Source organism: Pteropus alecto, unplaced genomic scaffold (genome assembly GCF_000325575.1).
Source record: "Pteropus alecto unplaced genomic scaffold, ASM32557v1 scaffold53, whole genome shotgun sequence".
NCBI lineage: Eukaryota > Metazoa > Chordata > Mammalia > Chiroptera > Pteropodidae > Pteropus > Pteropus alecto.
The window spans coordinates 5,266,565-5,283,332 of NW_006434366.1; the positions used below are offsets into that span (position 1 = coordinate 5,266,565).

General features: G+C 47.9%; 1 protein-coding gene and 1 pseudogene across 1 annotated transcript in view; one reads left to right on the forward strand and one right to left on the reverse strand.

The window, feature by feature from the left end:
• CNTN6 (contactin 6) overlaps nucleotides 1-16,768 on the reverse strand; it is a 124,130-nt gene that overhangs the window by 70,143 nt on the left and 37,219 nt on the right. Inside the window, exons 5-6 of the mRNA XM_006909199.1 lie at nucleotides 12,950-13,153; nucleotides 10,816-10,918 (exon numbers count right to left, since the gene is read on the reverse strand). Of these exons, the coding sequence (XP_006909261.1) occupies nucleotides 10,816-10,918; nucleotides 12,950-13,153 (307 nt within the window). The remainder of the gene's footprint in view (nucleotides 1-10,815; nucleotides 10,919-12,949; nucleotides 13,154-16,768) is intronic.
• LOC112477608 lies at nucleotides 83-201 on the forward strand (annotated as a pseudogene).

Below are 16,768 nucleotides of genomic sequence, written 5' to 3' on the forward strand. Positions count from 1 at the left end.
CCACGCGGAGGGCGGCAGAGGCAGCGTGTGCTGACAGTTCATTTTCGCTTAAAGGAAGGGGTCCAGTTAACACGCAGAGTTAGTCTGCGGCCACGCCACCCTGAACGTGCCCGATCCCGTCTGACCTCGGAAGCTGAGCAGGGTCGGGCCTGGTGAGTCCCTGGATGGGAGACCGCCCAGGAAGAGCAGGTGCTGGAGGCGTAAGACATAAACAAATAAGGGATCGTGAGCTGACAAGGCCCTTGCAATCTGTGAGGTCGACCAAGGGTTGCCTCGCCTAAAAAGTAAAATAAAATAAAAATAAAGAAAGAAAACACGGAGTTAACACGTTAGCACGCAGAGAGCACACGGAGCGTCGGTGGCTGCACACGGCCTGCAGAGTGGCCATCCCGGGCCGTCCCGACACCGCGCCGTCGGAAGGTCAGTCAGAGGGAACAGCGCCGACCGCCTCAGGACAGTTCAGCCGCCTCTGGCCACGTTTCCCCTTCGGCGACACGCCCCGCCTCCGCGCCCCGCCCCCCACCAACGCACACATGCTTTTTCTTAATCTTCTCAAATATGATGTAGAAATAGAACTTGGATGCAGATCTCAGTCGGGACAAGCGAACGAGAGTGACTCTTGTCCATCGCCCAAGGCTTCCTCGGGCCACAGACGCGGCTTCCACGAACCCTGGGCTCCAAAGGGAGCCCCTCACGGCTGCGAAATACCACCAGGCAATGAAGGCCAAGTTCCTTCTGTCCGTCTGCCTCCACCCCTCCGCTCCGTGCTTCTTAAATAAGCATCGCCGTAAAGGCGGACGAGCCGCCTTCTCTGCCGCCACACGCTCTCCTGAGCGAGCATCCTATGCATTTTATCTGAAGACAGAGAATACATTTGTTAACCATCTGGCCTGGTTCACCCTTAATTGGAAGTTAAATTAAACTCTCCACACACTAGTAGGAACTGTGTTTCAATTCTACACTTCGAGGCCATAAATAGAATTTTCATTACTAGTGCTATTTGAGAAAGCTTATATTTCTCCCCTGGATTTTTTGAACTTCATTATCCACAGCTTAAATCCAGGCCATACTAAGTTTTTAACTGGAAGCTGGTACAGAGAACCAGTTTCCTAAGACGCTTATGCTGGGATGATTTTTAACTTGAACCTCATTTCGTCAGGCACGTTTCATCCGAGAGTGAGGTGGAGGCACAGGGCCGGCAGAAGGGGCTGTCACCAGACCTTCAGGCCGTTCGGCTGGCGGCTCTCATGTCCCCAGGTCGAAATTGTCACATGAAGGGCCTGCAACGGAAGACCGTCCTGTGGGGACGCAGCACAGACAAATCCATGAGTTCTGAGAAAGGCGATCTTGCTGTCAGGGGCAGAGAGAGGACACGTGTTTTCCAAGTGACGTAAACGCGGCCGGGCTCCTGGCCTGGCCCGCTGGCCATTGCGCCCAGGTTTCTCTCAGGAGAAGTCTGTGGGCACACAGGTCCCCGTCTGCTGTTTGACACTGCAGCTGCTGCAGCCGACTGAAAAGCCACCAATGGTTTGTTCGTGATGACCACGGAGGCAGAGTGACACCTGCACGCAGGGTGGAGGGACACGGGCAGATCCGGGGTGACCGAGTGCAAACTGCCTGATGCGTCTGAGCCTGGCTCCCGCTTTGCCTTCAGCTGGAGACAGCGACGGGCACGTGAAAGTCTTCTTGAGAGCATCAAACGAAGACACACCAAGGAGAAAACATTTTGCAATATAAAGTTTAAACCCCAAATAAGGCTTACTACTTTGCCTTATGGCCGTGATTCTCATGCGGGGACTGGAAGGTTTGACCGGCCAAACATTTTTCTGGAGTGGAGTAAGCGCGCGCTCACGGCCCTGGAGCCATGCGGTCGGGCTGAGTGGGGTCCTGCACCCTGCAGTTAATTGACAGCTCGTGCGTAATCTTGAGGTCCCCTGGAGGCAAGCTAGAGTCTGAGAACTTCCCGGAGGCCGTGGCTGAGCCAGATCTGGCTCAATACTAACCATAAATAAGTTTCTCTCCCACCACGAGTCCTGTGCCGCTCTATAGTAGAAATAATGACAATTTGGTCAAGGTAGGTGAGTTTCTGGAAATTTATGTACCTTCGAATTTATAGGGCTCGACCTCAGCTCAGCTCACAGCCACGAACGTTCATATGTAAAGAAATAAGCAGATACCGACCACGATATATTAACATTTAATCGTTCTATTACTAATATATCCAACGCATTACCAAGCACATATTGTAGGCCAGGCACTGAGCTAAGTGAGTCACCGAACCCATGTAACGCTGCTGTGACACACCGGAACCTTGTCAGTCCGCTTTGGGACGAGGCTGCTTTCGGACACGTGCCCAATATCACATGGAAATTAAGAAAGAAGGACTTGAACCACACACTGTCTTTCCACAGAGGCTGAGCTCTAAGCCATCATCCTTCGCATGAAGTGACCAGCTACAAACTGACAGCCACCTTATCGGGCGTGTGGCGTGTGCTTAGAAATACATTTTTCATCAAATGAGCTAATGTGTTTTACGACCCTGGGTAGAGTTCATTTCTTCCAAGGGCTAGAAGGTGAAATCATAGATTTTTTTAAAAGAACATGTTGAGACGCCTCCCAGTTCCAAAAACTTTTCGAGGGACGGGTTCCGAGGTCGCCTGGAGAGAGCAGCACGGGACGCCTTCCCCCCGGCTCGGTTCCGACTTGGCTCTGAAGCCTTCCTCTCCTGCAACTGCCAGTTACTTAAAACCTAAGAGCCGTGGGTCTCCCGAGACAGGCGGTGACAGACAGGGCGGGAAGGATGAGCAGCTGCTTCCAGAAGCACGTATATTCTTCTTGGATGATTTCTGAGCCTCTAAATTAGTTTAATTTTAGAAGCAGCGCTGTAAAAATCCAAGCTCTGGTTTGGAAAAGAATCGAAAGGAACGTTTGATGTTGGATCCAGAGTGCGTCTCTAGGATCAGAAGGGGCCACTGGGAGGCTGGGTCCCTGGGCTCCGAGGGTCTGGAGGGGGCCTCGGCACCATGTCTCAGAAGCGTTAGCGTCTACACCACAGTCCCATTTTCTCGAAACACGTTGAGAAGTTCAGGCGGACGTGGGCAAAGTGGGGCCGTGAGGAAGTTCATTGCACCATCATCCGGGACAATGACACATGGAAACACAGCACACCACAAGGAAAGTTAAGTGTCCCCCAGTCGGAGGCTGGCGGAAATAGAGTTCAGCGCCCACTGTCATTATTAAGAGGGCGCAGAAGACCCTTCAGACGACCTGTAGACACACTCATGGCACATATTTTAAAGATGTAAAAAAATATATTTTACAAAAGAATATGCTTTGTAATGGGATAATTGTTTTGAAATAGAATTTAGAGTTGAAGAATATATACATCAAAATACGAAGAGCAGGCGCACTCTGGGGGAGAAAGTAAGAGTGGAGGTAATTCCATTTTCTTCTTTTGGCCTGCCTGCACTTTTTCATCTTCTTAAACGAATGTGTTTGACTTTTGCACTAATACACGAAGAGACAGACCTCACCGAGCATTTTCTGCGGTGTTTTGTTTTATTCTGCGGTGAGCAAAGCTCAGCGGATCTCTCACCGCCCCCTCGCCCACCCCGTGAGCTTTCATTTCAAATTCGGCCGCAGAGCTCGGGTCCTGCTCAGTTTTGCTCCGCGGAAGCCACGTTCTCAGTCCTTACGCCTTCATGGGTCCCTCCCCCGACGGGGGATGCTCCGCCAGGAGGACGCGTGACCGTCCGCGCACCCCCGCTCTGTGGCTTGGTCCCTCTTCTTCCATCTTGACTACACGCTTGCTCCACTGCTCACGCCGGAGTCATTCGGCTGAAGTATTTGTACTTGAAAACAGGAAACCAGCAGAGAAAAATCAACAAAAGCAAACGCCGGTTCTTCGAAAAGATCAATAAAACCGCTAAGTCTCTAGGCTGAACTAACCAAGAAAAAGAGATGGAAGACACAAATAACTAATATCGGAAATAAAAAATGAGCCATTGCTACTGAACTCGACTTTAAAAGGACGATAGATGAAATTAACCAATTCCTGGAAAGATGCAAGTTACCAAAATCCTCACAAGGAGAAATGTATCATCTGAATAGACCTATAACTATTAAAGAAATGTAATCGATAATTAACAGAGAGCACCAGGCCCACGTAGATACACCGATAAATTTCCCAAACATGTACGATAAAAATAATTATCTATAATCTCTCTTAGAAAATAGAAGCAGAGAAAACCATTCTAATTCCTTCTGTGAAGCCAACGTTTCCCTAATACGAACCTGAGATAGAGAAGTTTCAAGAAAGAAAGACGACAGACCAACATCTCCCCTTAACGCAGAAGGAAACGTCCTCAACGATGTTAGCAAAGTGAATCCAGCGATGTTTAAAGAGATTTATACGGCACGATCAAATGGCCTTTATTCCAGGTATGCAAGACTGGTTTAAGATTTGCAAATTAATTTGTGTTAATCTACTACTCGACAGAAGAAAAATCACGCGATCATTTCAATTGGTAGAGAAATAGCATTTGGAAAAATTTGACACCGATCACAAGGGACACTCAAAACAAACTAGGAAAAGAGGGAATTTCTTGGACATGATGAAGAATGTGTACAAAAAATATCGAGCTGACATCGTGCTCGATGGTGAGAAACTGGATGCTTTCACCTTAAGATCAGGAAAAAGGCAAGGATGTCACCTCTCACCACTCATATTCAGCGTACCGTTAGAAATCTCAGCTAAGAAAATAATACAATGAAAGGGAAGTAAAAGGCATATAGATTGGAGGTGAGAAACAAAACTCTTTGTTCACAGATGACAACGTAAAAAATCTCAAAGAACTGACAAAAAGTAAGTCCAGAATTAATGAACTATTATAGCAAGTTTACAAGGTAGAAGGTTAATAGAACAAAATAAATTATTTTCCTTTATACCAGCAATGAACAGATGGAATTTGAATTAGACCATTAAAATACAATTTAAAATATAATACTGTTTACATTAGCACCCCGAATTGAAAAGTTTAGGTTTAACTCTAAAATAATACGTACAGAATCGTTGTGTGGAAAACCATAAAACTAGCCTGAAAACAACAAGAGCAGATCTAAATAAATGGAGAAATGTTCCTTGTTCATGGAACGGAAAACTCGGTATTGTCAGTGCTTCCCAGCATGTTCGCGGCAGACTGGGTGCCGTCGCCGTCAGCAGGCCAGGGTGGGTTAGAGACAAACCGGTTCTAAGGCACACGTGGAAAAGCGAACACACGAAAGAGCCGACACGACACTGAAGAACAGAGCTGGAGCCCTGACATCGCCCAACGTTAGGACCTGCCGTAAGCCGCAGTGATGAGGACGACGCGGTCTCGGCAGAGAACAGACACACAGATGGGTAGAGCAGCACAGCTGACTGCACGAATGCGGCCCATGTGGCTTTGACAAAGGAACAAAGGAGATATGACGGGAAAAAGGCGGTCCTTTCAACAAACGCGGGATCATTGGACCTCCATATGCGATGAAAGGAGCCTAGACACAAACGTTACTTCTCTCCCCAAAATTAACTCAAAATGGGCCATCGAGCAAAACGTAAGACATAAGACTATAAAATCTCTCAAAGATAACAGGAGAAAATCTAGGTAGGCTTGGATTTGGCAGTGAGGTTTTAGATAACATACTGAAAGCATAATCTGCTAAAGACAAAATGATGTTATATATCAGTAAAATTGAAACCCTGCGCTCTGCGTAAGACCCTGTTAGGGGAATGAAGACACTAGCCACAGGCTGGGAGAAAATATTTACAAAATACATATTTGACTTGTATCCAAAGTGCACAAAGAACTCACGACTCAACAATAAGAAAACAAACACCCCCAGTAAGTGGACAGAAGATCTGAACGAACCTCTCTCCCCCTCTCTCTGGAATGAAAGAATTAATGATTGAATGAGTAGTCGGTGCATATTTGCTGAGCTAATGAATAACCGGTGTTCGATCTGCCAGATGAGTGAGGAAGGGGACAGCAGTGACCCGCGCTTCCGAGCAGGTCCTCGGGGACTGCTAGCGTGAAATCAACGCGGAGACCCCTGGTCTCTGGCTGGTGTTTCTTTTCACCCCCTCAGCCAAACCAGCTTCAGCAATGACCATGATGGATACACTGGTTACTATTTGTTGACTATTAAGGGCCAGACATTCTGGTGGGTGAGTAGGTACGTTGACTAGTATTCCTGGTCCTTATAAAAATCCTACTCTATCATCTACCATTTATCTATCTATCTATCTATCTATCTATCTATCTATCTATCTATCTATCTATCTATGTGTCATCTATCTTCTATTATGTATCTATCATCTATCTATCCTATCTATCATCTATCTATCTATCTATCTATCTATCTATCTATCTATCATCTATGTATCTATGTATCATCTATCTTCTATTATGTATCTATCATCTATCTATCCTATCATCTATCTATCTATCTATCTATCTATCTATCTATCTATCTATCTAAACTATCATCTATGATCTATCTATGATCTATCATTTATCATCATCCATTAACTATCATCTGTCTATGATCTATCTATGATCTATCTATCATCTACCTATCTTCTATATTATCCATCTAATTTTGGCCTTTGTTTTACAGATAAGAAACAGGTCACAGTCTCCCAGCCATTGACAAAGGAACTTAGGATTTAAACCCTGATTCTTTGAATTCAAAGTCTAGCTCCCTCCAGAACACAATATTGCTTTGAAATGTTCATGAAAAGCATTCAGTCCTCCTCCGGGGAGTGTGTGTGCATGTGTGTGTGTGTGTGTGTATGTGTGTGTGTGTGTGCGCGCGCGCGCGTGTGTGCGTGTGCGTGTGTGTATGCACGTGTGTTAAAGGTTAGTGTCTTTCAATTTCTTGGAGACTGGCTTGAAGATTTGTCATTTTCAGCTTTATCATTCAACAGAGTTTATAAAAACATTTCACAATAAAACTACTCTTACAAATGCATAATTTAAAAAGCAAGACTTTTGATTTTCTTATATTCAGATGGTTAATTACGCCCACCACATCATTAATTTTGTAGGGCGTGTGTTGTTTTATTTTTGTTAATTTTGCAAATTTAGAAAAGTTGGTATAGTATCGGGTAGCTGTTGACTTTGATAATGGACTAAAAAGCATTTGAAGTATCTTCGCAATGTTTCGACAATAATGCAATTTGTTTTCTAAAAACTACTGGCAAGCGTACGTAAACACTCTCTTTGGTAGTAGCTCATATTCGTATTACCTTCCAAAGTATGCAAAGCCTTTTCATAGACGTTTTGTTCATTTGAAGAAATAAGCAAAGTATCGACAATCCAGACGTGAAACATGTCTCCTACACAGAGCGTCTTGGCACGGTCGCTTTGCCCCAGAGGATGCTTGGGAGGCTTCGTTTTAACCTCGAGGAATTCCACGTCCATGCGAATGACTTAATTTAATAAACATAATCTCAACAGTGATTTTATCAGATGAAATGTTATGGTGTATATTCCATTAAATCAATGATGTTTTTGACAATTGTCTATGAAGTTCAGTTAAGTAATTCTCATCATTTTCATCTTCTTCTTTAATTTACATCATGTGCAAAAGTTTTTTTTATGTATAAACTTAACAGTGGACATATAATTTATCAGCTAATTTTTTTGTCCATACATATAAAATTTACCATTTTGAGAGGATATTAACTAAATCTTCCTGTATCAGATATTGCTAACCCCAGTTTTAGCAGGATGTGTAGGTGCTCCCACACATTTTTAGACGATAACTGTCATTGTATTCATTTTTATTGGTTGCCAGCTTTTAATATGGTGATCGTTTCCATCACCACAAAGCTAATAAATAAAATGAAAGATGGTTTTATTTATTCCTAAATTCTCCATTTGAGAAGTCTCAACGATTTACTTCACGTAGTCTGTAGCTTCACTTGCCTGGTTTGAATGGTGAATCCGCTTCTTCCACACACGTCCAATGGACTCTCACGGCACGTACCATGACTGGATCCAAAGGATGAGCTCAAACGCTGAGCTCCGCACGGGCCGGCCACAATTTCCTGACTCCGCCTTTTTCCCTCCTTCCACCCCTCACTTTCATAGCAGGCTGGACTAAAAAGGGGTGTGGGTCTACGTCTTGAGTGGTATAACTACGCTCCCCAAAGTGCAGACTAAGTTATTACTTTTCACCCATCGGTTTTAATCATGTGTGTATGTGTGAGTGTGTGTGTGAGTGTGTGTGAGTGTGAGAGTGTGTGTGAGTGTGTGTGAGTGTGTGAGTGTTAGAGTGTGTGTGAGTGTGTGAGTGTGTGTGTGAGTGTGTGTGTGTGAATGTGTGAGTGTGTGAGTGTGTGTGTGGAGAGAGAGGAATGTGGAGAAGATTTATACTCAGTCAGATGAGGGGGTACGTGGTTGTCCAGATATAACTCTTTTCATATTTCCATGAGAGATAGGAATGTGGAGAGGATTTATACTCTGTCAGTCAGATGAGGGGTATGTGGTTGTCCAGATATAACTCTTTTCATATTTCCATAGGTTTGCATTTTTCTAGAAATAAACTTAGAAATAAATAAAATTAAGAAATTTGATACGCGAGCAATTCAAAGAATATATTGATCAACTAAGTTCTCGCCCCTTTTCTACTTTAGACAGACCCTGCTTGCTGACTTTCTGTCCTGTGCCGTCATCTGTACTGCAGCTGAGAAAAAAGTCACGGGCTCAAGAGACGAGAGAACTCAGTCTCTGTGAGACAGTGACTTCTGGTTTGACCATCCCACTGACGCGAACACTGGTTCCACAGAAAGAGATCAGAGCTGGCGTTTTGGGTTCAGGAGAGTTCAGTGAACATTTACTGCCCGGATGCTGAGCCCAGTGCTGTTTTTTACATGTATTTTCCACTCTAATCTTCAAAACAAACTCCTTTCGGATGAGAATTTGGAAATTCACGGAGGTTAGAAAGCGTGTTTGCTGAAGGTCAGACAGCTCTTGAGAAGAACGCGTACTGCATCTGCCTCCACTGACCTGAGAGCATTTTCCTGATCCATTTACAGTTCCTGGTTAGAATTTAGAATCCGAGGAGACTAGTTTGAGTGCCCTCACCTTCCTCATACCTGTGCTATGGAACAGGTTATTCATCCAAGCTGAGCCTCGATTTTGTCATAAATAATAAAAATATGACATTCCTCTTGTCATTATGAAGATTATATATATAATATATGTAATAGATTATATATATCATAAATTCTTAGTTTTACATGCTTAACAAATGAAATTTATTTATGTAAGAGTCTTGAAAACCAGTCTCAATAATTTTTAGTTATTTATTACGTAAGTATTTTTAAATTTTCAGGAATCCATACTTTCTGATGCCAAATATGGTAGAAAAGGCTATTGATATTCTTTTCAGATAGCTTTCATTGGTTTTCTTTTTAAATAAATCATCTAACTCTCAAAGTATTTTGCTGACACACATTTTCTTTTTGTAAAATTTCCGAGAAAGCCTGGAAAAGGTCAAAGTCCATCATATCTAAAAGGCAGGCAAACAAATGAAAACTGTGACATAAAGTCCCTGTTTGTCACCTTCTTATGAATAATTTAATCGATCAATAATTATTGGACAAATATTATGGGACCGGTACTGTATGAAAATAAAAAACGAACTTTTTAATACATGAAAAATGAATAACTTGAAAAAGTTATTTTAAAGATCGACAAAATTTCATGCATAGAACGGAACCTATGAGACTTCGTAACCAGCATTACTTGGGGTGCACAAAGTTTCTATAAAAACAAGATGGAGACTTTCAGGGCTGTCTCCCACAGACTGGACTGTCAATCACCGTTTCTCAATGCGATGACTGCGTTGGAACAGACTCCGGATTTAAAGGTATCCCTCAAATCTGCTGGTGAGAGTCAAGTCTCTCGCTATTCAAAGTGTGTTCTACAGACAATAAGAATCACTCTCACGTGGAAGCTGGCTGGAAATGAAGTCATATCTCAGTGCAGACCCACAGAATCTCAATTCAACCACGTGCCCAGGTAACTCACACGCACATCCGTGTTTAAAAAAGGCAGATCTAGTCTGTCTGTCTCGTTATTTGGGGACTGGTGTTCACAGGCATAAAAATAAATTGTGCCTATTCCCCAAAGATAAAGAGATGTCTAAATATCATATGCAAGAAGTATAGATAGATGTTCGGCGGACTTCGAAGCATTCCAAACCTGACGGCGATAAACACGTTTCTGAGTGGAACAGAACACCTCACCGCCGGGGCCAGCTGGGCTCAATTCTAATTACCCACCGTGGACAATGACCTTCAATTAGTCTTATTTTAGAAACCAGCGGTGCAGGGTTTTCACTTACAATCACCGCTGATTAATTAAGCCGGGCCACCCTGCAGGCGATGCCCGTCTGGTCGCAGGGCACGCTGGCGGGCGTGGTGGCGGGCAGGGCACATCGGGCGCAGTGGCTTGCCCGCCCACCGCCTGACACGGGCTCACTTACCCTTTTGCCGGGTGCTGCCTGAATGGGCCTCGTTACGCTCAAACTCGAGGGGACACCAGACAGTTAGGGGAGAATCGCAGCCCGGATCATTTTCAGAGTATTAGGCACGTTTGTTCAAATTCTCATCAGAAAGTTTCACTTTCGCCCGGCATTTGAAATCTATTTGGTAATTTACCTTAGAGCAATGTTTGAATAACAAAAAGGGTTTTTTTTGTTTTTTGTTTTTTTTTTTAATTAAAACACCAGGAAACAAAACAAAACAAAACGAAACAACCTTACTTTCCAAGGGCAAAGCATTCCAGTTTTACAGATGAATCCTTTGCGGCTTGTATAGTGTCAGGAAAACGCACTTCAATCTTTGGCTCATACTCCCCCATCACACCTGTTAAATATCAAAAGAGCTGGCAGCATTTCTGGAGAGCAGAAGTTTTCTGTGAAGCAAACGTTTCGTTAACCAAAATCTGATTATTTCATCCTTCCGTTAATATTTTACATAATACTTTAATGAGCGACAGAGAGCAAGGGAACGTCATGATGTCATTTAAGGAATCCATCACTTCCCCTCTACCCCGAAAAATAAATATCTAGAATGTATCGAAGCGCCAGCAAAGAGGCACCCCCAATTTCCCTATGCCCCACATGAGCGTCTTAAGAAGAATGAGTGTCACCCATACACATAGATTCTAAAATGCTTCTGAGCTGACACAGAGGTTACTCTCTAAAGACACCCAGATCTGGGACCCTTCTTGGAACTCATGGGGTCAGATCGGTTGGGGAATAAAGAAGTTTTGGTTAACGCCATCTGAGGTCTGACACGGCATCTCTCAACTCAAAATCTCAGTGTATCTGCAACAAAATCCATGAAATAATCACACCAGTTGGGATACGTAAACACAAAAATATTCCTGTCATTTTCTTGAGGTTTTGCCACTAAATCAGGTTACTGTGCACTTATAAAAAAAAAAAATGCTTGTTTTCAGTTTTAAAATTTCCAGTAAGGAACTGCGGGTGTGGCTAAGGCAAGAACGGACAGCAGCCTACGGTGTTTTAAATAAGCTCTGTGCCCGAGGAGTTGCGACAGGCAGGGCTGCGTCTCGAGACTGGCCTCCTTAGTCTGATGAATGTAACCAATGACGAGTTGAGATTATTCAAACTTTCGATCGTCTCTTTACTTAAACACCAAACACTGGAGTAATAAATGGTTATTGGTGGCTGGTACAATTGCACGAAAGGCAAAAGTTGCAAAACACATACATAATAGGAAAACCTCATTTTTAAGACCTCGACCCTTCCGGGCGCTCACACGGGCTCTGGGGAGCGGGCGGAGAGCACCGCGTTATTCACCTAAGTCGGTGGTTTATTTTCCATGTTCCTGATGTCTGGTACTTTCTGAGTGACTGTTTTGGGGAGAAGTTTCACTTTCTAAACATCGCGTCTGCTGTTAATGGAAACGTGTTGAAGGGGGTAGAAGGGACGGAGACGTAAAGGAGTCGGGACGGGGAGGGGCCGGAACTAAGAATAAACAGAAAAAGGTGGACGGATAAACAGAAAAAGGAGAACTCTCTGCGCGTGACGGCTCGCAAGCCAGCGACTCCACTGGCCATTCTTAGCCTCATCGTCTTTTCTTAAACTCCGCAGAGGGAGGAAAACTGCGAGGCATCCCATTTCAAGTCCAGAATCGGATCCTAAAAATGCATGAGCAGACTTTCCATCTTTCCATTTCTCACTGTGAATATTTAATTACAGAGTCGACTGGAGGATTTGCCTACTTCAGTGACTCTCCTGGGGTTTTCTGTTCTCTCGATCTTGCACCAGCTATGACTTGACGAGCTTCAGAACTCGTCAGAGACCCGTCTGACATACGCTTCCTGGAGCAATATCATGACTATGAATCTCTGCGATGCTCGTCATCAACGCTGGCTTGCTTTCCTTTCTTCGGAGGTCATTCCCCCCGCCCCCCATTTCTCCAGTCAGGTAAACAAAAGGTGAACAAAAAAAGACAAATGCGGGAAAGAAAGAGGCATTAAAGAGAAGCTGCGTCACACGATCATTGAAAACACATCGATTCAATGAATCAACTCGGCAGCGCCTACACGTGCGCACACACACGCCTGCCCCCCAGACGAACACCAGTTTCCACAAAGTACTCCCTCGGCATTGACGAGACGGTCTGTCCCACCGCAGAGAAGACACAGCACCGTAGAGATCCAGAATCATGCATTCTGGCCCGTTGGGGCGAATCACAGAATTTTCTGTTATCATTTTTGATAAGACCTGATTTTCATCACATTTGTGAGCTGAGCTCAACTCAGAGACGATGTGTCTCCCCCTGAAGCAGAGGGAAGCCCAAGGCTCCGCCGACCTCCCCAGGCCCCGAGAGCCTGTCCCCTAGACAGACAAGCCAGCGTCTTACCGTCGGGACGCTGCAGCAAGGGCGTGGGCGGCCCCCGGACGCTCCTCTGGGCTTCCCGGTTCGTGACGAAGCAGGTGTAGTTGCCCACGTCTGACGGCTCCACCTTGGCGATGTACAAGTTCCCCGTCTCTTGAGACACAAACCGCCTGCTGTCCTCTTGGACGTGCAAAGGGTTATCGTTGAAGGTCCACGCGTAAGATAAACCTGGAAGACAGAAAGGAAATGCAGTCCCTTACTGGATTCCCTCTCAGCTGAGGGGACTGTGCCCTGCTGACCCATGTGTAGACGAGACGGGGCCCTTCTCCGCGTGGGGGACTGTAATATTCTCTTATATTCAAACATATCCCCGTTTGGACGGTAAATGCTACGGTCGTCCTGCCCGCGAGGCCCAGAACGCAACAGCAGTAACTGCGGCCGGTGGGGGTGACAGAACACCCTTAGCACCCGAAGGCAGGTCCGCACGTCGGAGCTAGAGCAGCGGCTGGTTTACGAGGTAACGCGCTGTCCATCACGAGACGTGACCAAGCAGAGGATGGATGAGCTTTGCTTGAGATGTCGAAAAAGGTTCATTTTTGCAGTCGATGGGCAGTCGGAGCTACGTTTCTGGGTGGTCTTCCCCACCCGCAGCGTCCCTTGGGGCCCCCTAAGAGTCACGCTTTGGGATCGAGCATCCACACGCGCGGCTCGCTTCTTGTTTCATTTTTGGAAATGCGCTTTGATGCTCCTGCGCTGTTCCCGGGTGTCAGACCTTCGTCTTCCTTCGCCGGCCCCGCTGAGGTCCCCGTCATTTCGGGAGGTCTCCGCCTCGTCGCCAATGTCCTTCGCTGCCTCACTTCTAAGCCAGTTGCTCATCTCCGCCAAAGAGAGGCTCAGAGTTTTTGCTGGAAACCAGAGAGCCCGCTGGTAGGATGTTTTTCTTCAGTATAAAGAGGAGGGAAGATGCAGCTCAGAGTCTCCTGTTAGTGACGCCTCGGCCTTTGAGCCTCCTGTGGAGCCGACAGGATCGCGAGCAAATTTCCAAGGCCGTGTCTCAGCTTCGGGGTGTTTATTCGACAGCTGTTTGGGGAGAGGACCAGGCTCCCCTCCCTAAAAGCCCAGGTCACCCCCTTCACTCAACGAGAATGACAGGGTGCCACCCGGTCCCCCCAAATCTTCATTTCCTTTACCCTATGATCTCACGCCCCTCCCTCCCCCGGCGAGTTCTTTCCCTGCGAAAGCGTTTTGCTCTGTTCCGCTACGTGGTGTATCCTTCGACAGCCGAGCTTTCAGCGGCTGCTGGAAGAACGGGGTCCAGCAGGAGAAAAGGTTCCATAAAGGACAACGCGGAAATCAGAAAGCGCGTTCAGGTCACACCTGCTCCATCACCCCAGCGATCCGTGCGGTGAGGCCGCCTGGTGGCCGCTGGCCGGCCCGTTACGCACGGGAGGGGCCTGGAGCCGGGGCGCAAAGGCCATTTCCCACAGCGATATCACGGACACGCGGACGGGGCCGGACCTCAGCCTGGGCCACCGAGATGCCAAACCCTCTGCTCGTCCTCTGCCACCACCGCCCGCTCCGCAGGTTTGCATGGAGTCCCCACCGCAGAGCTCTCGCAAACCCCGAGCTGCCTGCACGTCCCAGCCTGTGACATCGGGACAGCTGTTCCCCGCCCCTGTTCCGTCCCCATCAACGCTCCTGCCCCAAGTTCAATTCCCGCAGAATCTTCTAGAACTAAAGGTTAATCTGTCATTCGAAGTCACTCCCGTGTTTATAGCTTTATTAGCAGGGACAGAACGCATTGTGAACCCTATAAAAAGTAATTCCTCTCTGCGGAGCGGCCGCCCGAGAGCGGGGTTTGGAGCCGAGTGCGCGTCACACCGCAGGAGGCCGTGGCCCGACGCGCCCCCCACCCCGGGCCCCACCGCTGCTCCGGGAACTGGCGTCCTGACAGCCTCCAGGGACGCTGGCACCGGGCCATCTCCGCGCTGACAGTCCCCGGCATCAAGAGCGAACCTCAGGGTCCTCTGCATGAAGGAGCAAAGGCAAGCGTGGGTCCTGACGGGGGGCGGGGCGCCCCTTGGACACCTGCCTAGGGGGCGGCGAGGGAGCCTGGAGGACCGGGCGCCTCGGGCCGGAGACGCTGGGATGCCTGCGAAGGAGGGTCGGGGTGCCGTCCAGCCCTCGCTCTTGTCGTCCCGGTGAACGGGCGGCGGGACAGAGAATCCAGGGGCCCTTTCCTGCCCCGCCCCGGGCGGCTGGCCGGTGCTGTCGCGAGCTTCCTTCCTGACACGGACGCCTGTCCCCAGAACAGTCCGCGCCGCGGCCTTCCTCCGTGCCATGTCATCGCCAGCTCCTGGGTGCCTAATTTGGGTATTTTTAATGGGGAAAGAAAAAGATACCCTGCAAATTAAACGTGTGAAATCCTTCCCATTTGGCTTTTCTTAATTAAATGTATAATTCATGAGCCACTTAAGTGGAAACCGTTGAATTTTTAAATATTTCCCCACCGCCCATGACATTTATCTGTTATTAATGACGGTGGTGCGTGTCCCTGAAACAATGCGGTGGGGCCGTCCCGGCAGAAACGTGACCCGTCCTTCCCGACGCGTCGTCTGCAGCTTCACACACCTGCGTCCTCCAAGATTTTCGTAACTCTCAGCACAGCAGGTCCGCGGCGAGCGGCTGAGGACTCTATCTGCTGCTCCCTCAAGCAGCCAACGAATCCTGTTTCCCCCAGAGCCCGATCGTGTTTTGACATCTTGTACAGCCGTCTGTCTTATACTGAACGTTTAAGATAGAAATACAAAAGACACATGCAATTATGCCCATGATCCGGATGTCGTTTTTATTTGGGGGGGGGGCGGTGTCTCGAGTGACAGGGACCGGGAATGGCGTGGAGGGGCCTCTGTGAGCTCTGAGGAACGGACCCCAAACAGGCAGCGTGTTTGTCTTGAGGTGGAAAATACATAAGTGGAATGAAGCACCTGAAGCATAGTGCTCAGATTTGGTGCATAAAGCCCCCTTCGGGACATTCCAGAAGGAGTGTGCTTTACCGCAAACCCTGTGCGGGGCTCCAGGGTTAATGCGACTGGCTCTCTGGAGGTAAATCAAGGTCACGTTAGCTCAGCGGCAGAGACCTAACCCGAGGAAAATGATTCCCTTCCTGCGAGGAAGCCGTCGGTGTGGGCGCCGAGCCGGTTCGTGATGTCGCCCAGAGAGTGACAGCTTCACGGCCACTCGGATCTGAGATCCCATCGCTCCCCACTTATGACGCCGCCACCTCGGTATTACGAGGGCCTTCGGACCTACACACCTCCTGGCTGGACTCGCAGCTTGCAGGCCAGTGCCAGTCTCGGCCTCGGACCCTGCGAGTTGACTCTGTCAGCTGTGTGGACCTCTGCCGTGCAGAGGACTCTGGGACCCACTGCAGCCCGGTCTCGGCCTCGGACCCTGCGACTGCCGTGCAGAGGACTCTGGGACCCACTGCAGCCCGGCCAGCCCCTCCCGGGCAAAACGAAGACACAGCGGCCGAGGCCCGGGCTTCCTCTCCCCCTCTCGGTCCTGCCCTCCACGGGGGCCGCAAGGCAAGGACACTGCGAGACCGGCCAAGCCAGGGCCTCCGCCCCGAAGGCACTTGGCCTGGGAGGTGCTCGGCGACCTTCCCACTAACCAGCTGGGACAGAGAGAGCACGTGTCATCGAGCGGGAAGAGGCCAGGGATGTTACTAAAGTCTCGACAATGTGCAGGACGGACCCCACGACAGTCGCCCCCCTAAACTGTCAGTCGTGCTGAGGCAGAGAGGCCCTGCGCGATGCGGTGGCAACGGGCTGGGGCTCGGAG